General features: G+C 37.3%; 5 protein-coding genes and 1 long non-coding RNA gene across 7 annotated transcripts; 3 read left to right on the top strand and 3 right to left on the bottom strand.

The window, feature by feature from the left end:
* Window positions 1-512: 512 nt before the first annotated feature.
* On the top strand, window positions 513-2,976 carry LOC119080285 (ubiquitin-conjugating enzyme E2 T-like). Its single transcript, XM_037188555.1, has 4 exons — window positions 513-516; window positions 1,700-1,800; window positions 1,870-2,043; window positions 2,615-2,976. The coding sequence occupies exons 2-4, from the start codon at window positions 1,725-1,727 to the stop codon at window positions 2,851-2,853; spliced, it is 489 nt and encodes a 162-aa protein (XP_037044450.1). The 5' UTR covers window positions 513-516; window positions 1,700-1,724; the 3' UTR covers window positions 2,854-2,976.
* Window positions 2,977-3,042: 66 nt separating this feature from the next.
* LOC119080284 (kxDL motif-containing protein CG10681) lies at window positions 3,043-4,040 on the bottom strand. The gene is made up of 2 exons (XM_037188554.1): window positions 3,743-4,040; window positions 3,043-3,674 (listed from the first exon to the last, which is right to left on the bottom strand). Exons 1-2 carry the CDS (start codon window positions 3,928-3,930, stop codon window positions 3,176-3,178), a joined length of 687 nt encoding a protein of 228 aa, XP_037044449.1. The 5' UTR covers window positions 3,931-4,040; the 3' UTR covers window positions 3,043-3,175.
* A 646-nt stretch (window positions 4,041-4,686) lies between these two features.
* LOC119080283 (chloride intracellular channel exc-4) lies at window positions 4,687-5,970 on the top strand. The gene is made up of 3 exons (XM_037188553.1): window positions 4,687-5,050; window positions 5,146-5,452; window positions 5,585-5,970. The coding sequence occupies exons 1-3, from the start codon at window positions 4,868-4,870 to the stop codon at window positions 5,878-5,880; spliced, it is 786 nt and encodes a 261-aa protein (XP_037044448.1). The 5' UTR covers window positions 4,687-4,867; the 3' UTR covers window positions 5,881-5,970.
* Window positions 5,971-9,405: 3,435 nt separating this feature from the next.
* LOC119080282 lies at window positions 9,406-10,724 on the bottom strand. The gene is made up of 3 exons (XR_005088303.1): window positions 10,598-10,724; window positions 9,947-10,029; window positions 9,406-9,545 (listed from the first exon to the last, which is right to left on the bottom strand). It is a non-coding gene; the product is annotated as an uncharacterized LOC119080282 (long non-coding RNA).
* Window positions 10,725-11,875: 1,151 nt separating this feature from the next.
* LOC119080280 (filamin A-interacting protein 1-like) lies at window positions 11,876-22,025 on the bottom strand. 2 transcript variants are annotated; one of them, XM_037188551.1, is made up of 7 exons: window positions 21,770-22,025; window positions 15,340-16,114; window positions 13,486-15,282; window positions 13,384-13,420; window positions 13,082-13,258; window positions 12,273-12,686; window positions 11,876-12,230 (listed from the first exon to the last, which is right to left on the bottom strand). In XM_037188551.1, the coding sequence occupies exons 1-7, from the start codon at window positions 21,858-21,860 to the stop codon at window positions 12,102-12,104; spliced, it is 3,420 nt and encodes a 1,139-aa protein (XP_037044446.1). In that variant the 5' UTR covers window positions 21,861-22,025; the 3' UTR covers window positions 11,876-12,101. The 2 variants fall into 2 exon arrangements, with proteins under 2 accessions (XP_037044446.1, XP_037044444.1); XM_037188549.1 differs by having other exon boundaries at window positions 11,876-12,686.
* Window positions 17,760-19,442, top strand: LOC119080281 (multiple inositol polyphosphate phosphatase 1-like). The gene is made up of 4 exons (XM_037188552.1): window positions 17,760-17,963; window positions 18,017-18,114; window positions 18,170-19,098; window positions 19,158-19,442. Exons 1-4 carry the CDS (start codon window positions 17,774-17,776, stop codon window positions 19,321-19,323), a joined length of 1,383 nt encoding a protein of 460 aa, XP_037044447.1. The 5' UTR covers window positions 17,760-17,773; the 3' UTR covers window positions 19,324-19,442.
* Window positions 22,026-22,088: the final 63 nt, after the last annotated feature.

Genomic DNA, 22,088 nt, shown 5'->3' with positions numbered 1-22,088 from the left:
AAAATAAATAAAGTGATTCGAACTGAACCGATTATTTCATGTAACAAAACAATACAATTTGCTGAACGCAAAACGAGGTTTCTCCATTTCATGTAACAAAACAATACAATTTGCTGAACGCAAAACGAGATTTCTCCATTTCATGTAACAAAACAATACAATTTGCTGAACGCAAAACGAGGTTTCTCCATTTCATGTAACAAAACAATACAATTTGCTGAACGCAAAACGAGGTTTCTCCATTTCATGTAACAAAACAATACAATTTGCTGAACGCAAAACGAGATTTCTCCATTTCATGTAACAAAACAATACAATTTGCTGAACGCAAAACGAGGTTTCTCCATTTCATGTAACAAAACAATACAATTTGCTGAACGCAAAACGAGGTTTCTCCATTTCATGTAACAAAACAATACAATTTGCTGAACGCAAAACGAGGTTTCTCCATTTCATGTAACAAAACAATACAATTTGTCACCGCCTTCGTGATCAACTCAGAGGTGTCTTAACCTGGTTCTTTCAGAACCCTGCTGTCGGTAAAGACCAAGAATTACATCAAAAAACTATAACAATTTACTTGGTCGCTTCTCAACTCAACTTAGAAGATCGTTTCGGAGAATATTGGAGAAATTAGTAACGATCGATTCGTCCTAAAAAGGATCAGCACACTAAATGTTTGTTCATCTATTAATAAATTGAGATTGGCTCGTTCGGTTCGTGTTTTTTATGTTGGTGGAAGCACGGGGTTTCGGGGGGTTTTGAAATTAATTTTCGCTATGTTGCTTACATTGCAATGTCAAATATGTCTAAGGTCGTTTAATTTGTGCTAGGTGAAGTCCTTTTTCACTAAGCAATCAGCGTAACCTTCGTAAATAAAAAATCTTGAATTTGTCAACAATGTGTGGCAACATGTAAAAAACAAAAATCAAAACCCCCTCAAAACCGGTGGCGATCCACTTGTCAACGGACAATACATAAACAAATTCCATCCCCTATTACTCGATACGGTGGACGAAAGGTTCAATTCAGAGCTATCGATAAATGTCCAGAATTGAAGTCCAGAAGGAGAAGAAATTGATGTTCAAAATGTGGCTCTGTAATTAATTTTTTTCATAATCTTGACATTGATGGAAAACGACTCAAAAGTGAGTATCATGAGGCTGAGTATGATCTTGAGGAAATTAGCTTCCTCTGACTTTGATTTGGTTTATCGAGCGTGCCTGAGCAATCATTTTTGAGTCTAGTTGCTAAAGGTCATTTTTATTTTGAAGGAAGATTCCAGTAACCATCAGAAAGTAAAGGACTTACCATTGCTGAACATACAATCGAGCGTAATTTTAAAAGAAAACAATTAGCGCTACACCTTTCCGTCGTATAGTTTCTTATCTCACCACAACAATCGCCAACCAACTTCACACCACTTAAACTGTCATAAATTGATTAAATTGTCAAATTGTTGTTTGGTTTGAATCAAGCACCAACGTTCCACTAGCAAATACATTTTGGTCGTTGGAAGACAGTGAAGTCCAAGTCAGGCAGACTGAGTGCTTGATAATTGTGTTGATGTACCAAATAGAATCGTCAGAGGAAGATTGGGAATTAAGTTTTTCTATTTTTACTGTGTCACATTTGGAGAAATACCTAAGAAACTACGTCGACAGTGTGGAATTTTGATCACATTAAGTTATAGCGTAAGCAGTCAATTTCCTGTAGTCCGCATAATGTCCTCACAACAAATTAAAGCGGCAAGAATTGCCAAAGAGGTGAAACAAATCAATAATGGAACGAAACAGCACGGTGAAAACGTTGAAACCTAATGGCTATGGTCAGAATTTTGATTCAAGAAACGTATTTTTATATCTTCAGGATTAAGCACCGAACTCAAAGACGATACTCTAACGATTACGTTTTCTGGACCGAAAGATACGCTGTTTCACAGTGAAACATTTGACTTGAATGTCCGGTTCGATGATCGGTATCCGTTTTCCCCGCCACGAATTCAACTACTGACGAAGATTTATCATCCGAACATTGATAAAGGTAAAATTTATTCAGATTTTGTCTTAATCAGTTTATGACCGAGGAATAGAGTCAATTTCAGTCTGTTTATCTAGAATTAGTAATCTTTGAGAAACATTCACATTTATCCGAGAACAAAACGTCGTCGTTGGTTAGGATGGTAAATAATGCAACTGCCATTTTACAACCACACCAGTACATGTAACTTTTAAGAAAAAATGTTGGAAAATGTGGTAGCATTACTTAGCAGGTTTATAACAATTCCGTTCGACCATCTCACATTCCATTGTCAAAAGACAGATGGTGAGGATGAAGCGATTTAATATTTAAATTCCCTTCCTACTCAATGTTTCCCGGAAGCCCAACATCGGCAGTCCAGGCCAGTCTGTTTCCATCTCACCATCTTTCCTTACACTGGTCTACGGTTTCCATTAATCTATCCTTCCTAAACCATCGCTTTACTTCCATATTCAAATCGTTATCGCCCTAGACTCTGATGTACGAAAACATTCGGGCAGACTTTGCTTTCGGGCTAAGCGACTTTGTGTCTTATTGATCACGCCACATCGATTTTTGTGTGTCTTCATTGCAGATGGTAAAATTTGTTTAAATATTCTCACAATGCCACCGGAAGGAGCGTACAACCCAACGATGACCGTGGAGTCAATAGTGCTGAGCGTACAATTGCTGTTAACGTCGCCGAACCCATACGATCCATTGCGGGCGGATGCTGCCTCTGACTTTCTACTCAACAAGCCAATTTATGAAGCCAAAGTGAAACAGCAGATCGAAGAAAATCGGAAGGCACGAGAAAAGATGCACGGATTGTGAGAGTCGTACAGAGAAAGCGTTCATGCTTGGGGTTTTAGTTTGAAGAGATATGCATCACGAAATGATAGACTTAAAGACGATTGTACTGAGAAAGTGATAAACCAAAAATGTAACTTAAATCAACCTTTTGTCTATTAAACAGCCTCACACTGGACAGCTGAATCTGAATAAATAAAAGGTAAGCACGGCTTTCATTTTAACTCTCATCAATGTAATTCAGATTTAAATTTGGTTAGAACATACTCGCAAATTCCCACGCACTTTCACTCTCACTTCAGCCGTTCAAATAAATTAATTTTCTGATTCTCATTCATCTAGCACATTAGCCCGTATCAGATGTATCCGACGAATCTGTTGACGTACTTTTGTTTGAAATAATCGATTGACGCTTCTCAGTCTCTTCACCGGACCGTCCTGCTTCTGGATCGGGACTATGCTCCATTTTCACATAGCCCACTTCTTTGCTAACCTTTTTGTCGCTAGGTGTTTTCTGTGGTTTGCTACCTTTTACTGACACTCCAGCACTTTGATTGGATTGTGTTGGTTTTTCCTTTGTCGCTTGATTCATTTCTTCGTCTTCTTCAGCTTCCTCCGCAAACGTTTTATTCGAAAAATTTGCTTCAGCAAACGCTTCCGGATACTGTGCACTGACCTTCGATTTGATGATTCGAATCTTCTTGAAAATGTAATCCAAATCCTTCTTCATTTCGGCCAACAGCTTCGTATGCTTCTTGAATTCATCGGTAGCTACTTTCAGTCGACTTGTACTAAGTGAGTTCACATTGAGGAGCATTTCGTTAGTCTTTTCGAATCGCTGTAACCTGTGCGTGCAAGAATACTCTTTAGAGTGTCTGTCCAATGTCCATGAAACAACTCTGACATGACTTACATTTGTTTTTGTGCTCGGATCATAATTTCTACGTCACCTTGGTTCACAATTCCTGCTAATCCTTGTACGAATACTTCGGGAGCTGTGTAGTTTTGAAAGCATTCGAAATTACTGAATTCACTTTCGGGTGTTCCGTGATGATTCAATCGTCGCGATTGCATGGAAGTGTTCATCGTTTCCGAATTCATTTTGTTTGGAATATTTTGAAAATAAATTTGAGAAATCGATCTACTGACACACAAAAATATTTTTTTGTTTTAAATTTGAGTTGTCACAATATACATTCTGGTACAATAGCTTTGGATGTTCAACACACACAACACACACAGTCATCACCCATGTCACCTGTAGCGTATTCTATTATCATTTCGTTAACACTTTAGAGGTGAACGGGTAAAAGAGTCTGAATTGTCGTGGTATTCATGCCATTTAAGAGCTCTCCGGAATTTGAATTTTGGGTCAGTGAATGGACAAGGGAATCGAAAAATAAATTTCAACAGGTTCAGTCACCAACGAAGGAGGATCCGTATTACTTCTATTAGAGAAGTTAGTGGAGGCGCCACTAGAAAATTTGATTTCAAAATCCATCGTGATTGACTCAGAAGTGCCTTAACCTGTTCATTCACAACCTACGGAATTACGGCGACAATTAAATCGCATTATTGAGCCAAGTTTCCATCGAAAATGGTTTTAAATTTTAGAAATTTGAGTTTCTACGAACTAGTTTAGCTTTAAAAATAAGCTATTTACAAGAACGATCAAAAATGTTGAGTGATTCATATTGTCCTTGTTGGTTGAACCGCATCAAAATTATAATTGTCTCTTTGCCGGAGTCAATAACGTCGACAAATGCAACATATTATGCAGACCTCTTTGACAACCTGAATGGGTTAAATTGTAAAAATCGGTTGGCGGCGCTACAAAAGCATATTCACCAACATTCACCACTCTACGCAGAAACACCTTCTATTTGCACAGTGGTGAATGAAGTCATCGAAACTAATACAGAAATTACAGAAATCTAACGTGATCATATCTCCGCAAATATACATACGGCCTTGAACCGCGATTTCTAGTGTTCCTAAATCATATTCAGTCCCAGATTGAAAATAAGTGTAGTGTAAAATGTCCGACGAAACAGCTGGATCATCGAACGGAGCCAGTGATGTTCCCGAAATTGAATTGATTATCAAAGCGTCCACAATAGACGGCCGTCGTAAAGGTGCCTGTCTATTCTGTCAGGAGTATTTCATGGATTTGTACTTGTTGGCCGAACTTAAAACAATTAGTCTGAAAGTGACTACAGTGGTTAATATCGCAATTTTAATTCCATTGACTTTCTAATTCCCGACCAATGTAAAAACGCCTATGATCTAATGTCTGGCATCGATTTCTACGTTTAGGATATGCAAAAACCGCCACCAGACTTTCGCACCAATTTCGAGGCAACTCATCCACCAATTCTGATCGATTCGGGATTGGCAATATTGGAAAATGATAAAATCGAACGTCACATCATGAAAAATATTCCCGGCGGATACAATCTGTTTGTGCAGGACAAGGATGTGGCTACGTTGATCGAGAATGTTTATTCGAAATTGAAGCTGATGCTGCTCAAGAAGGAAGAGAACAAAAACAATTCGTTGCTCGGACATTTGAAGAAGATCAACGATCATTTGGCCAATCGTGCAACCAGATTCTTGACCGGAGGCAAGTTGATTTTAAATTTTTTAATTTTTTTTTAGTTTGTTTCGAATGTGTTATCTGACCGTCGATAAAATGAATGCTTAGGTGTAACTACAGGTCGATTGAATCAACAAAAAAAATTATAATTTCTTCCAGACACGATCTGCTGTTTCGATTGTGAATTGATGCCACGACTTCAGCACATTCGAGTGGCTGGAAAGTACTTTGCCGATTTCGAAATACCGAATACGTTCGAGGCATTGTGGCGTTACATGTACCACATGTACCAATTGGATGCGTTTACGCAATCGTGTCCGGCCGACCAGGACATTATCAACCATTACAAATTGCAACAGGCTAAAGGTGATGTGAAGCAAATGAAAATTAATAAGCATGAAGAACTGGAAACTCCGACGTTCACCACTTCTATACCAATTGATATTGCCGAGTGAGCAAGTTGATTTGGATATGCGTGCCAAACAACCTTAATTAATGTAATTTTTTTTAAAAGGGCCTTAAGGGTTGTTTTTAAATAATTTTTTTTTAAATAGAAGGAACGGAAGCGAAAAGAGAAAAAATTTTATTTTTGTTAAAAAGAAAAGATTTTCCTTCATCAAACAAAATGTGTCTTATATTTTGAGAAAATAAATAAAGAGAAAAAGTATTAACTGAGAATCGAAACAAGGACAAATTTCCATTCATTTATGTTGCATGTGACTCTTACAATGGGCAATTAGAATAAAAACTTTTTCGAGTGTTGTTATACACAGCATTTAATAGAGAAAACAAAGTTGTTTCTCTATTGCCTATTACTTAATGTCGGCAATGTATGTGTGTGTAGGTATACGGGTAATGTTAATTTTCTTGAATTAGAAATTTTTTTTTCAATATTTCCCAACCTTGAAGATAAGTAAATAAAATTATAGTCCGTTCATAAGGTATAATATCCGACGAGCAAGTCATTTTCAATATTTTTTTTGTGTGTGCTTTTTGGCATTCACATATCGATTTCGTAATTTCTATTTCTCTATTGGATATTATTGAAGTGTTATCAATTTATAATTCGAGGTAATTAAAAACATAGGTCGAAGGAAATAGCAAAATTATTAAATTTTTTGTTGATAAAACAACGAATAATAAAAAAAGACCGCGCCGTGCATGTATCATTGACATACAATAAAATAACATCACCGTGTCGTCGTCGATGTATCGTCAATTTTATTGTTGTTTTTCGGTCTTGAATGATCGTAATACACACGGTTATATGGAAGAGCACATTAACATGGCAATGTGTATATTGGTTGAATGGCATTTTCATTAGCATTTCGCTTTTATACGCAGACGGGCAGATAATTGTTTTTCAAGAAAATTTTATTTTTGGAGATACACTTGAAAACGTTCGAAACGATGATGCTCAGGTTGTTACACATAGTATTACGCTGTTGTGTTTGTTTTTGGTAAATAGGCATGTCTCTTATCTTTTAGGAAAAAAATTGAAACAAAAACCAACATTCTTTTACGTTGAAAAGGGTGTTGGCTGTGTATGCGTACCGCAATACCAATAAATTAGTTATACTTTCATCTGTTATCTACATCAACGAAAAAAAAACCGATTAGCCCAACCTAACTATAAAAAACTGAATGTTAAGGCTAATGATGTAATAGACTTTCCTTCTATCTGTTCAAAAACATTTGATAAACTTGGACGAAAATATTCTGTTATGGTATTTTATGATATGCTTGTCTCCTGTCTCAGCCTAATACTAAATAGGACGAAGGTTAAATGAACCGGGCGCAACTTCGGGTGCAACTAGTTCGACCCTGTTAGATGATAGGTAGTTCGATTTAAAGTGGGGCTGCAAAGCGAAATAAAGAAAAGTCGAATTCAATGGGTCAGTGGTTAGTTTGGCAATATCACTACGCTTCGTTTCAGCGAGAACGAAACATTGAAGAGATAGAGGAAGATAGAGAGATTGAAACTTTATATTTCTCAACATTTCCATTTTCTCCTTGCCTGCCACCAAATGGAATACATACAGAGCTTGTTCAGTATCTGCAACAAAATAAGTGTCTTCTTGTGAGCTATAAGGGCTCTAAGTGCTTCTTATAAATGTATGGAATTAACTTCGACGAAAGTACTCTATTCCAGCAGACCTCAACACAATATGGAAAATGTAGGTGTGAAAGACTGGTGTGTTCATGCTTTGGAAGTCGAGAAGAGTTTACAACAGTGTAATGGAGAGAACTATATTCCGAAAGTCTTTATCGGAAGAAAATTTTTATCGAAGATGAGGTAAAGTTATACACAACCACAGCATGGGTCAGAAATGTTACAAGTGTCCTCCTAGCAAGTTGAAAGGGTTCTCCCATACGAAATTGAATGTAGCAAAACTGTCTTAAAAATGAATTGCCAAATTTTTCATTCAACCCACAGCTCTGTAGCAGTGCTGAGACCAACCTCATTCAAATTTATTTCATATCAAATCACGACCGGGTTAACTGGTACATCTGTCAGACAAAGATTGTAGCGTAGTGGTAGGACGCGAGCGAGAAAATTTTTAGATTTCGCGATTCAGTTCATGAACGCGCATTGTCTCCAATAGTTCGAGTTTTCGATGACTAGGCTACGATAACGATGACTAGGCTACGATAACGATGACTAGGGTACGTTGCGATTGTTGTGGTAGAAAGGAACATTTCCATTAATTCACTAACTTCTCTTACCATAATTACGTAAGAAAACCAACTTCTGTACGATTTACAGCCTCCTCATCTGCATCCATAGATATTTTTCGTTCGTGAACACGAAAACAAAAAGTTTTAGGTTTCGTACAACATTTTATTAACATTAACTCAAACATTTCAAATAATTTTCTTACTCTCACATGTAATCATCGGTTTTTGGGGTTTAGTTGCAATGGATGATTACCCGATTGATGTTTGATGATTTTGCAATGATTTTATAATTTCATGAAAATAATCGGATACTTTAAATACAAATAACTAAATTAATTAAATAAAAAAAAGAAGAAAAATGAACAGATTTCGAACACAGGCCCCAAAAAATCGTATATTGATAACTCTACGCTCTAACCCACTCGGCCATAGGAGCTACAACGTCAAGGTCCAGACGATTGTTATACAACACATTTGTATGACCTTACAAGTCAAACATGTGTACATAATGAAAGGATCTATTGAGTGACGCAATAGAATTCCCAAATACGTACAGTGCGAGTGTGAAGTTGATCATTGCTCGCACATGCAAAATTACGTCGTAACAATGACTCATCACTACAATCAAACTGATTATATGAAGTTACAGCGCCATCTACATCACTTTGCTGCATTGAATGGCACACCTTAATGTGTTAAAAACATGTGCATGCACACGTTTATGCACAAGTTGTTCAGGCCATTGTTTCTCCAGATTAATTTAATGTGACATGAATAAAATCAGAGATCTTCGTAAGCAAGTTTGGTGTAGGCGGTTAGCGCATGGCGTTTGTAATTATTATTTTGTCGTACGAGCGCAGGTTCGAAATCGAGTAACATTTTTTTCTATTTTTTTTTTAATTTGAAACAATTTAATTAAATGTAAAAGATTCGCATTAATTTATCATTAACCTGTAACCATATCTATCGCAATTTAAAGTAATCCAACTTCAAAGGAGATAGTTTTCAAATGTAAAAGTTTTAAAATTTGTGAAGCACCTCTCTCTTTGGCGCACTGGCAAACTGCTTGCCTCATGCGCAGAGGTACCAAGGTTCGAATCTCATCTGGGGCAACAGATGAGACTTGAGCGCTGGGGAAATTGTCGAGGGCTTTGTGGTGGGTTAACGTTAAATAATGCTGTACGATTGTACACAAGGGGTTCTTAGTTGGGTTCTACAAATTGCGAAAAATGCTGCTGTGTACGCACAATAATTTACACAAACAGTCTCACTTGTTATCGTGCACATTAGGTTAAGTCGAAGATGTCGTAAGTTTCAATTTGATACTATCTGTCCTCTCTTCTTCTCATTTCATCTAATAGAATAACAAATCTGAGCGCAATTTCGAATCCACCGGAACGCGTAGACAATTTTTTTTATTTTTTCCATTTTTTATTTATTTCTGAAACGAAACACAAGTTACAGACATTGTAGTGCAAACAAACATTGATTTAAAAAAAAAAATTGGACCTTCATCTAGGGCATCTAGGGTAAGAAACTAAGATAAACAAAACTTGGAGCGAACTAAAGAAATTCAAGAACGATTTCATAGCATCGATTGACAAAACATTTTTGAATATTGATTTGCAGACACCAGACAGCCGTTTGACTGAAGAATATTGATATAAAAAAGAAACAAAATTAATTGTTTGAATGTTCATTTGGTGTCAGGTCTGAAAACTGTATACTTTCGGCAAATCGATTATTGAATGTTTACAAACTTAACAGTGCTTCGAATACATTACAGGGTATTTTCTCCACAAAATCAAATGAAAAATAAGAAAAAAGTAATCTTCCGTTTACCTATTGAGAGTGCAACTGGTCTGTTAATAACTCTGAATTAGATCTTTTCCAAGCGAACTGTGGCGGTGTTCTTTTGTAGTATTCTGAAAAATCAAAAATTCTCATCTCCGTTATCCATTCATCTGTTATTGAAAACAAGGTCGATATAATAACTACACTTTCTACACTCTCTACATTATATAGCAAGATATGCATATGGGGCGATACAACATGAAGTAGAATTCGTATCAAATTCAAACGGAAGAAATAAAAAAATTGGCTTGACTTGTACAATAAACTGCAAAGTAATGATTCTCTGGAACAATTTCAATTCATTTTCCTTCAGTCTATCAATTGATATTGAATATTGTGTTTCACGATAATCACCCAGTACACACAAAAAATCAGAGAAGTTTTTTCCCGAAAATTTTCACCTCGTCTTTGGTTAGTTACATGCGAGAGGTCTTACTTCATCAATGGTTCAAATTTGTGGTATTGTGAAGTTTCTATTTTCCCAATTTTCAATCTAAACTCAATTCTATGTGATTATGAATTATTGCGTAGTTTCATATTTCTTTCATCTGAACGATGTACAACTGAATGGGATATGGTAACCAATGACAATATATATCGCAGAGAGGCAGAAATTTCACTACATTCTATTACTCTTACCGATTTAATGAAGAATTCAATCTAATGGTTGGCTGAATAAAGCCAGCCATCAGAGGTTGCTTTCCAGCCAGCAAAAATACGTTCGAATTGTTTCGCTGCCAATAACACTCTGAAAAATCAATGATTTCCAGCACCCTTATTCAAACAATTTCTCCCTCCTCCCTGAAAATGAAATAATTTCCGCATCTGCGCAGGTATCGTAAACAGAAAAGACTCTTTTTACCTGAGGGTAGACATTTTACCTGAGTGATTTTCAAAATCTTTTTTTTTGTTTGAAAAATGGACAGGCATTGAACAATAATGCCGCTCTCTCATATTATCGGGGTACACGGAAATCTTTTTTTTTTGTTAAATTGGTTCTTATACCATACCTGGAACCAATTTAACATGAATTGAACAATAATGCCGTTCTTTCATATTATCTGGGTAAAGTACCTCTATCTGTAGTCTGTAGTCGTTGATCGCCATTAAATGGAATTTAGCCAAATCTTCTTTTTGAGAAACTAGTTTTCTCTTGCTGAATTCCAAGGAATCCACAGAAACATTTACGATCGTTGAACATGCATACGATGAATGTGTCTGCATTTACCGAAACACCGAAATGCTGTGTTCAAATTCTACTTATATGAAGTCTAAAATACTAAAAAAATATTTTCAAAATCTTAGACAGAAACGGTGTCTTCGTGAAGTGTTCTACTAGCAATGCTACGGTGCTATGTCAGGTTTTTGACCCATGAACCACAGCTGTGTCATGAGACAATTTGAGCACGAGTGAAGCGATTATGAGTTGGAGAACTAGTGGACTACTTTATCATATCAAGGTAACCAAAAGTAGAGGATCGTTATATGTTGGGGAATACCTAAGCAAGATCTTAAGAAAATCTTTCCCGATTGTACTCATCACTTTGAAACACTTGTATTGTACGCAATGGTGTGGGAAGAAACTTTTGAGAACCCTAGCTCCAAAAATAGGTCATACAGTTCATTATCAAATTTTTTCGAACCATTCATAAATCCCGTCCTCTTTGAAATGGGGCTACGACGAAAGAGATACATTGTTCCATGTTTATTCGATTCGTTTTGACATTCAGACTACTGTTTGGGTGCGTATAGCGAGACGTAACATGCCCAGTATACAAGTGTGCAATTTTTTGACGAAAGTGTGGACCTGCTAGCCAAATTGAGCTGAGTGTGCGGACAAGGGGAGAAGGGGTCGTAAAATCTGGAAAAAGTCAGGATGGAATTTATTTGACGAAAATCGAAAGATTAGCGACATTCGTCGTTTTAAATGGTTTAATTCAAGTAATTTCCACATACAAAATGTGTATTATATTCAAATATCAAATGTGAATATCTCTTCATTAAATTGACCGGCTTCAATGCCGTAAATAAAAGAAAATCGCGTTAAAGTAAACAATTTCTGAAAAATTCTTAAACAAAAAATTATGTTCATCCGATTACCTCATTGTCCTGATGTACAATAAATGTATCATTAAAGTGACAATTAGCTCTGGCGATGTATAAGGCGTCGAGATCTTCGATTATCAGTCGGACAAAATTCTTCTTCATTATCAATGACATTCAGTGTCGACTGTAAAATATTAACATGACCATCGGTTGACTGTTGACGATCGATGTTTGACTTCGGTTGACCATCGGTTGACCGTTGACGATCAATGTTTGACTTCTGATGACCAGCGTTTGATTGACGATGATTCGTTTTCGGCTGTAAAATATTACCATCTGTTGGCCTTTGACGATCAACATTTGATTTCTGCTGATCAGCTCTTGTAAGACGAATGAACCGACTTATAAGACGATGAGATCTTCGAGCATTAATCCAACTACGATTCGAACCGTCACCAGTCGGATTAAAATCATTCGTTGTCGACTGTACAATGTAGCAATCACTGTCGATTTGGTGTTGGCGATGAACGTCTGACTGCTGATGTCGAGCGTTTGGTGGCTGATGATCAGTGGTTGAAATAGTCGATCGACTACGGGCTGATATTCCATTTCTTGCATTAGATCGAACGTTGCTGTGGGACCGACTTCGTTTAGAACTACTCTGACGATTCGGTTTTTCAACCTAAAAAATATGAAAAAAATATTGGGTAAGTGGAGCCACGACATATTCGCGAAAAACTGAGATCACTAATTCTTGAGAACGTAAATCACTTAAAAGAATCGCGGTTCTCGAGAAGATGTGACTCTGCTGCAGTTTCGTTACTTTTGAAGGCTTCGTCAGTTTCAAAGAACCTGTCGAGGAGCCACATCTTTCGAGGCATAGGTCTGTCGACCTATTACACGATTATATAACGGACTACTGCTGCCGATACATTGTGCGTGGGTGTGTGTCAATATGATATGAATGAAACAACTAAAAGTTTCAAAATAATCCCATTTCATCCCAAGAGTAATTTATCCCTCAACTAATGGACATGTCATGTGTGAAGCGATAACATATTTCGATAAAGAATTTACCTTACAATCTGCAACCACAACGCAGGTATCTTTGGATTCCTGTTGATCAACGTTTGATTTCTGAACTTTTGAATTAGTGGATCGACTGCGTCTCGAACTTCTAACATTTACAGAAGCCCGTACATTGCCAGATGATTGACTTCGGCCAGAACAACGTGTATTCTTCGGGTTAGAGACCTAGAAGTGAGGTAAATTTACTGTCAATTTGGAATTGTCAGTTAGTTGAATCCATCAAGGACAGTGGAGGATGCAAGATGATCGCGAGCACTATACGTGTTCTTATTGGTGGCAGAATAATTTACCTTTTGGGCTGGCTTAAGGTTGCTCTCTGGATTTGGGCTGTTGAGACGGAATGTTACTGTAAGTGTTTCGCCAATTGTTTTACCGGAAGTGAAGCAACTTACCAGGTGAACGCATCCCGTATGAACTTGGCCTGTTTTCGTGTTCTCGCTTCATATTGCAATTTTATGTTTGGCAGATCGAAGTCCTTTTCGACACCACCAACATCTATGGTAGTCTCTTCATCGCTTTCTTCTGATAAGTCAACAGTTTCAACGAATGACACCCGCGCCTTTTTCGGTTGACTTTTCTTGGACGATGAGATGGTGTCTTCAGCGGCGGTTTTCGATTTTCGTTTACGGAGACTTGATCTGTCTGATGGATTGCTTTGAGAAGAGGACTCAGCAATCGTGTTTCCGGGCTCTAAGCTTGTCAACTGCAGTGGATGCGAATAATTTTTTTTGTTTGGGTCTGGAAGATGACTCATCGCTTCGTTGCAAATATCAGCGTCGCGTCCACGATGGCTTTCACTTTTAAAGTCCGTCTGTACAGCTTCGTCCATCGAAATTTTACTCATATTGCAATGACTTTGATCCTCTGCTTTGGCAGCGCTCCATCTCTGAATCATTACCCGGCATTCGGTGCTATCTGACCGTCGCATCTGGAGTTCGAGTTTTGTACGACCCAACGATTTTTTCATAGACTCGAGATGGTGTACAAGCGTTTTGTTTGCAACCTTTAGTAGGGCACGTTCTTGCTTTACAGCTTCAACTTCTACCACAAGAGCATTTTTTATGTGACCCAATGTACGATGTTGGCTCTCTACGAAAACCAGTCGATCCTTAACGGTGGACAGTTGCATTGACAGGTTCGCGTTTTCTTCTCTCAAATTCTTATAGGCGTGACCATTTTCTTCGATGATGTTCACGTACTTCTTTTTCTCTTTATCCTGTGAATCAATTTTGCTTTGGAGGAAATTATAGCGGACGTCGAATAAACTTTGCTCGGCCAGCAGCAAATTCTTTTCTGCACTCAGTTCCCGCTTGGCATTTTGCAGTTTGAAGTTGTCCTGTTTCAAGTCTTCAATTATTAGTAGATTGTCTGCCTGTGATTTTGGGTCTGCATTGCCACTGCCACACTGACAGTGCATAGAACTATTGGCCATGGGCAGATCATCCTCGGAGACCTCTACACTTTTATCACACAAACTAGTAGAAGCTGACGAGGTAGCTAACGCATCGACAACCGTGTTCAACTCATTGTTTCCTCCATGAAGCTGTTCCATCAAACTGTTGATTATAGCCAGTAGTTTCTCGTTCTGTTGTTTCAATTCAACGATATTCGTTGGTCTACCGGCAACGTGAACAGCCGGCGACTTCGGTGTTTTATTCGGTTCATCGTTGGAAAATAATTTCGTTAAATACTCTAGGCCAAAGTATTTCAATTTAGCATTCTCGTTTTTTAACAGCTCACATTGCAGACGACAGCCTTCTGTTTCTTCCTGGCTGACCATTTTTTCCACGAGGAAACAATTTCTCTCTTCGATGTGTTTGTGATTATCGGCTTTGAGCTTTTCCAATTCTTTTTGTTGTTCGTCGAAATGGATGGCATTTTCTTTCACTTTCTCAATTACTCGTTTCACCTCCATCTCCAACATTTTGCACTCTTCCTCTTTACTCTGCAGCTGCTTCACATTGCTTCGCCATTGTGAGTAAAGTTCCGTTAACGTCTTCGGATGATCAGCAACAGTTGGAAGATCGTTAGCATCATCAGCTATATCTCCTAAATTGTTCTTGTCACAATTACTGTTCATGAATTCTTTCAACAAACAATTTGCATCTTTCAGCTCCTGTTTCATGTTTGTTATTAATTCATCCATTGCGTTCAATTCAGTCTGGTGATCCAGTTCGCATTGCTGGAGTCTGTAAAGTGAAAATTATTTCACCGTGTGAATTTTTGATATTCAGGAGCCGACCTACCTAGTTCCAAGTATTTCATATTCATTGAGATCTTCAAAATAAATGCTATGCAATTCATGGAATCCATTGGTCAATTCCTCAATTTGTGCTTCATAATAGAACTGTTTTTCTTTATGCGTCTGAATTTCACCATCTTTACTTTTCAATTCGTTCTGGTAAGACTTCATCAATTTGGCAGACGCATCACATTGCTCTCGTAGTTTGCGTTCGAAATGGTCGTTTTTTGCTTTCAAAGTTTCATTTGTTTCGCTTAGTTCGTCAATGCTCAAATTTGCAATTCTCAGTTTTTCCGACAATTCTTTCATTTCAATTTTGAATTGAGTAGAAATCGAAATCTCATCTTTTCGGGTAGCCGTCAATTCAGCTACATTTTTGTCCAAATCTTCCTTCAGACTTTCAATTGTGGTGTTAAGACGCTCCACCTCCAGTTTCATTTCTTTTTCTTTAAACAAAAGTTTCTGTTCTTTGCCTTCGATTTTGTCTAAGCGAGCAAGAGCATCCAATTTGAGGTTTACAGCTGTCTGTAGTCTGGTTTCCATGTTTTGCAGCTCGAATGCCAAGTTTTCAATTGTTTTATCCTTTCGGTTCAAAAGTTCCATTAACTGGTTTCTATATTCCGAAATGTCCACCGTTTCAGTGCGTTTTTCAACTGGTTCCGGCTGATTGATTAGAGATTCAGGTTGATTTGGTTGAGACGTCTCTTCATCTACTTCCAAAGCCATTGCGAAGTTCTGTGAAGTTGATACAGCTGACAAAGGTGCATCCCACACAGTTCCTGTAATGATTAAATACGTTTAAGATAATTGAGTTGCGTCACTTTAAAAACTTTAATTGAAAAGGTCTTCATTAAGTAAGAATCAGGTCTGACAGTTTCTTAACACGTAGGGATAATGTTTGAGCAGGCACTTTAGGCACGCCGGAAAGTGCTAATTTGACTTTTGATTTTTAGAAATTTATTTGGAAGTATGCCTCGACTCTCATAGCACTTTCCGGCGTGCCTAAAATTGACAACTCACAATAACCGGCAACGTGAACTGAACATTTTCATACCGAATTCCGATCAGTTATATAAAGTGAATTGTTTTAGTTGGTAAATTCATGCGTGAACAACCGAATTTACCTGATTTGCCGATGAAATTACATAATTTGCTGACAACTTCATCGGTAAATTAGGTAATTCAAATTCACTTCAATGTTGGAAATCTATCAAAATCCTTACGCAAACAGAAACAAATAGAAAAAGTCCTGGTTCTTGGCCTAACATCGATCTGAAAAAGGAAAAGGAGATGTCAAATAGAAGCCTAGAACAAGTCAGATCAGATTGACCAGTGTAGTGTAATCACTTAATTGTTAGATCAGGTTCTTTATCAAAATTTCCTGACCTCAGCTGGGCTTTAAGGCCTAGTTCGATCTATTAAAATTTCATATCTGATTCAGTCATTGTGGCAAGTGAATGACCGCCGTAGGCCGTAGGCTTACAAGACCTATACGTTTACTGAAAAAAGATAACTTTTTCGAGTACCAAAGTATACATTGTTGTGTCTGCATAGTTCGGTTGGCTTTTTTTAAAATTCTGTCATTGTGTCTTTAAAACTGATATCTGGAGGTTGAACTTCTTTTTCGAGAAAATCGCAAAATCTCTTAAAGTGTATGTTAGGCATGTGAGAAACATAATCTTTTGGTTCACCTCCTCGAAATTTGTAAGAAAATTGGTTTTAGATCCCAAATCTTGTATTTCTTTTGTTGTGCTGTACATTGTTCATAACAGGCGACTATCCAATCTATCAGACCGATACAGTAATGTTAAAGCTAAATAACGTAAAATAATGCAAAAATATGGAAACTGCCGCTCGTGCTCAATATTTAATGCGTAGAGGTATACATTAATGTCCGTTCAATGTTCGGTGTGATGAACTTCTATTCCGATGCCAATTTACGAACATTTCGTGAGGTGAATTGTTAACTAGTAATAATCAATACGAACACCCCAATATTCTTACGCCATGTGTCGTAGTTCTCTACATTTTGTCTTTCTTCGAATAATACTATTAGAATATCGGACATTGTACATGGGCTGCACATTTTTTTAAATTTTGGGGGTTGAATATGGTGTGCTCATTTACCTTAATGTTGAATATTGTAGCCTATCAATAAATATCATTTGCCGTGACTTAATACTATCGTTTTTCTACTACTATGCTAGGTGCTTTGGTCTTATGCATAATCCGTTTCGTATAATAATCCCGAATTTCAAAAAAAAGTCAAAGTCAATTTGTTAACTCAGTCGTTACTATTTTCGTATCGTAGAACAGTTATTGTTAAGCCTTTCAGTATTGTTCTTGTTGATAAAATATTTCCAATGATAAGATCTGATATATAAAAATCCCTCAATTTGCTTAAAAATAGATCAGTCAGTAAGTGTGCATAGTGAACGATGGAATGGTTTGTGGGCCTCGGAATTTTGATGTTTGCTATGGTGGCAGATGGTGGTGTATCAATGCATAATCCATTTTTCTGTTACACTACCGATCCGATCCGTTCAACGCCGAAAATGCATTCGACCATGTCGTCCTACGAAGCGATAAGGCGTTTTAATTACACCGGGGTGGATTCAACAGTGTCAAGTGAGATTTTCTAAGCGTGCAGTGCCAGTACTTTTCAAAGCACATCTTTCTAGGCTGTTCGCCTGGAAGATTTTGGTATCTAGGCAGATACGGAGGACGATTTCCACACCCTGCTTTGCTCCAAAATATGATTGATTTTGCAGAATCATCAGTAAATCTTATTCAGTTTTAATAAATAAATTCAATAATAGGGCGTCATAATCTAGATTCAAGGCGATATCGCTCGTAACTACGATGCTGGTAGGACATCCTTATGTAGACATGATTTTGAAGCTATACGTGATTGGACACGACCATCAAACTTCAACATAGAGAATGCTAGTTTGGCCACAGCAGCAGGTGTAGAAGCTATGCAGAGAATTGCCAGACGTTATCAGGAAAGTTTCCCAGATATTTTGACAAAGGAATATAGTCGAAGTCGTTTCCATTTCCGACACACTGAAACCGAACGCACCAATACATCCATTCGTGCCTTTGCCACTGGTCTCTTTGGCGAAGCATCTCAGAATGTTGTTTACGAGGAGGTACCGGAAAACGATTGGTTTTTGAGACCGTTCGACTTCTGTCCGGAATTCAGTGAGCAAGTTTCATATCTAGCTGAAAGAGAAGCTTTCCGAGTGGGACCGGAATTCGAAGAAATGATGGAACAAGTCAACAGGAAGCTCGGATTTCATGGCCCGAATCAATTGAGCGTTGAAACTGTTTTACTTATGTGGGATTGGTGTCGATACGAAACGGCGTCAACATTTGAATTTTCTGATTCTCCAACAGGCGATAATGCTACATGGTGTGCTCCATTTTCAGTCACACATCAGTTGTTACTGGAATTTTTCGAAGATTTGGGTTCCTTCTACTCTAGCGGATATGGTGTAAGAAATCAACGTTTGCTTGAAAATCTGAATTGCGGCCTGCTGCAAGACATGTTAACACTAATGCAATCTGATGATGCCACTGATCAATTGGCACGAATTTTTATTACCTACACACAAGAAATTCAAGGGATGTTGGTTGCACTAGGTGCATTTAGAGATGCATGGCCGCCTCATCAACACAATTATGCTCACCAAACATCGAGACAATGGGCAACCAGTCTGATTGCAGTTCATGCATCAAATTTGGCGGTTGTTCGTTTTGAGTAAGAATTTGAAGTGAACTGTGAATGATCGTAACTGTTACACATATGAACCATTTCAGCTGCGATGATGGTGACCACGACTTAGTTTTCTTATTGAATGAGAAGCCGATCTTGATCCCTGGATGTGATCAACAAACTTACGTATGCAAATTGAGTGTTATTGTCGATCGGTTGCAACGTTTTGTCGAAGCAGATTGTGAGACGTTTTTCTGTACTGGTAACTAACAGAGGCAACTTTATGAAATGGACAACATGCGTAGTACCAATGGACAATATAATTTGTTTTACTGTTGTTGTTATTAGCGTATTTTCTATGATTACACATTTCAATCAAACAACTAATAAATTCTGTAATTCTCACGAGTTTTAATGGTGAGCCGGAAGCCCGACGATTCATATTGAAGTTCACATAATAACGACGAATTATTTTACTATCTGTTTGACTGTAGTATAGCAGCCGTGTAACAAGCATAAACTATGTAACCATATAAAGCTTTCTTTGACTTTCTGAATCTTTGGCAAAATATAGTACCCACAATTTCAGGTTAATTAGTCAGTGGCTGTAAACATTCGTATTAAATAAGAGATGAAGAAGCGCCTTAGTAAAAAATATCATATTTTAAATATGCCAAGTTTTTAGGCTTTGTAACAGCGATGATAACTCAAAATAATTTTAATTTAATCCTGGAATTTTTTATCAAAAGAAACGTTTCCAAATAATTTGACCCGAAGGTACTTCTTTTTCATATTAAAAATTGTGGAAAATTGGCGAAAATTGCCAACACACGAAAGCTCGACAAGGTTGCTTTTTCAACTTTTTCCTTTTTTATATGTTAGAGTAGACTCAGCAGACCTCCAATAAGGATAAGTTGATGATTTCAAGGTTCAAAACGAAATAGTACATTTCGTACCTAGGACTGAAAGTCTTTTTTAGCGTGTGAGAAGTTTCCAGACAGAGCCGAAGGCGAGGTCTGGAATTGAATACGCTGAAAAAGACTTCTAGTCCGCGGTACGAATAGTATTTTTCATATTGGACGGAGAACCCTTTTCGGGTCCTAGGTATGAAAAACCTATTTTTAGTGATCTTAAGAGGCATCGGTGCTTTGCTGATAAACATACACTAGGGCGATTTTTAAATACTGGATTTTTGATGATATCTTTCCATCAGAATCCTTTTTGAAAAACGTACGACCACAATTCCGACCACGAATGTGGTAGCTTTCAACAGAAAATACATTTGGCTGCAGCAGTTTGACCGGCTCTGAGAAACGTGAACAGTTTATAAAAATTTCGTTAAACTGCTCACTTTTCTCAGAGCTGGTCAAACGACTACAACCAACTGAATTTTTTTGTTGAATCTAACACATTCGTGGTCGGAATTGCGGTCGTACAATTTTGTAAAAGGATTCTGATGGAAACATATCATCAATGATATATGAGGCACACAAATGTAGGCTACAATTTTAGTTAAACACCAGTGCCTCTTAAAAATAGTAAAAAGTCGGCTACTCAAAAATTTTTAAATTTTCATTTTTCGCCACCTAAGATGATCAAGAAAATAATATTTGAGCCGTTTGTTCAACGAGGGAAGAATAGTTGGAAATTACATATCGAGGGTGTTGTTTCGATTTGCAATTTCCAACGTTTTCCCAAGCGGATGGCAGAAAACGACTATTTTCTCGTCTACGCTGTGAAAATATTGTTTTCTTCCTGGTAACCGAATCAAAATTTTCCGATTTCCCAGTAACTTATAACTAAGTTCCCGGTCTGAACATTTCCTGGATATTTGTGTGACGAAGGATCCATTTCCCAATATCAAAATTTTGTGCTAAAAAATTTCCCCTACTGTCTACCATGCTCAACAATACATAAAAACTTGGCAAACACGACAACATACAGTGAAACCAAGTGCATTACACTCTGTATTTGCAGTGTCAGCGATTAAAAGCTGAACGAGTGAACTAATTTTTCCTTCCTAAAATTAGTATAGTCGATAGTTTAGGTCGTGAAAGAACGTTCATAAATTTAAAAATCATTTCCAGTGTTCTGTGTATGGTGAAATATACGGATCACTTCTACATGTTCAGTAAATATGCAAGTATTCAGAGAAATTATTATTTTATGAAAGACGAAATCTTGAAAGAAAAAATTAAATTTATAAACTTGGGCTTCAATTTGAACTTTCAAGTGATTTAACCTTTTCGAAACGGTCAGGTCGTCTGTTACCAATAACATAACAATCAGTCATGAATTCTGACTTGTTTTTTCTTCCTATAATATGTGTAATTTACAGGTGATATTTACGATTGCCATTTAATGTTTTTGTACAAAGTCAAATGAGAAAGGCAGAACGGTTTGATTAAAATGTCGTCGGGTGTAAATATTTGTTCAAAGTAAAATCCCCTTTGAAGCACTACTCTATACTATATAAAATACTGAAACATTCGTCAGTAACCAAATAAAATATTTCTGTGAATAAACGACCGAACAAGAACAGTTCACAAGTGCGTGTAAATGTCAGCAGTGAAATGAGTATTGAGGTTATGGTATACCGCAAACATTAAAATTATCAGAAAATAGGGATCGCATTCGACTATCAGGACGTTCTTATGAGACAAAGCAAAAGTTGTCCGAGTATGTTAAAACAATTGCGCAATTATCAACATTTTACCTGTTTCTTCTGCAGTATTCTTGTCCGACACATTCATGTTGTTGAGAAAATGGTAATTGCAGATTTCCTTATTTCGCTCCAACGAGTTCATGTCATCAATTGCTACAATTTCGTATTTAATTCTGTTCACAGTTTCTTGCAGATCTTACACAATTCTTAGTGTTTATCTACATCGAACTTATGTTTAAAGCACAGCTTTTCAATTCCATCGTTAAAAAATACCAATGACAGAGTGACTGCTGTTTGACTGATTGTTTCTGCAGTTGGCAGTTCCATCGAAAATGCTTCAGTGGCGGTGCTTGTTTCTGAAGTTGGCAGT

This window comes from Bradysia coprophila, unplaced genomic scaffold (assembly GCF_014529535.1).
Source record: "Bradysia coprophila strain Holo2 unplaced genomic scaffold, BU_Bcop_v1 contig_350, whole genome shotgun sequence".
NCBI classification, from domain to species: Eukaryota; Metazoa; Arthropoda; class Insecta; order Diptera; family Sciaridae; genus Bradysia; species Bradysia coprophila.
This window is presented reverse-complemented; position numbering and strand designations above follow the sequence as displayed.

Coding starts and splice junctions, on each gene's coding strand:
- LOC119080280 (XM_037188549.1), bottom strand. CDS start 21,860: ATGAACTCGTTGGAGCGAAATAAGGAAATCTGCAATTACCATTTTCTC. Junction 16,115..21,769: donor GAATACTGCAGAAGAAACAG/GTAAAATGTTGA, acceptor TAATCATTACAG/GAACTGTGTGGGATGCACCT. Junction 13,421..13,485: donor ATACGGGATGCGTTCACCTG/GTAAGTTGCTTC, acceptor CCGTCTCAACAG/CCCAAATCCAGAGAGCAACC.
- LOC119080284 (XM_037188554.1), bottom strand. CDS start 3,930: ATGAATTCGGAAACGATGAACACTTCCATGCAATCGCGACGATTGAAT. Junction 3,675..3,742: donor ATCCGAGCACAAAAACAAAT/GTAAGTCATGTC, acceptor TTGCACGCACAG/GTTACAGCGATTCGAAAAGA.
- LOC119080283 (XM_037188553.1), top strand. CDS start 4,868: ATGTCCGACGAAACAGCTGGATCATCGAACGGAGCCAGTGATGTTCCC. Junction 5,051..5,145: donor GTCTGAAAGTGACTACAGTG/GTTAATATCGCA, acceptor TTCTACGTTTAG/GATATGCAAAAACCGCCACC. Junction 5,453..5,584: donor AACCAGATTCTTGACCGGAG/GCAAGTTGATTT, acceptor AATTTCTTCCAG/ACACGATCTGCTGTTTCGAT.
- LOC119080281 (XM_037188552.1), top strand. CDS start 17,774: ATGGAATGGTTTGTGGGCCTCGGAATTTTGATGTTTGCTATGGTGGCA. Junction 18,115..18,169: donor TTGATTTTGCAGAATCATCA/GTAAATCTTATT, acceptor GTCATAATCTAG/ATTCAAGGCGATATCGCTCG. Junction 19,099..19,157: donor TTGGCGGTTGTTCGTTTTGA/GTAAGAATTTGA, acceptor GAACCATTTCAG/CTGCGATGATGGTGACCACG.
- LOC119080285 (XM_037188555.1), top strand. CDS start 1,725: ATGTCCTCACAACAAATTAAAGCGGCAAGAATTGCCAAAGAGGTGAAA. Junction 1,801..1,869: donor TAATGGAACGAAACAGCACG/GTGAAAACGTTG, acceptor TTATATCTTCAG/GATTAAGCACCGAACTCAAA. Junction 2,044..2,614: donor TCATCCGAACATTGATAAAG/GTAAAATTTATT, acceptor TCTTCATTGCAG/ATGGTAAAATTTGTTTAAAT.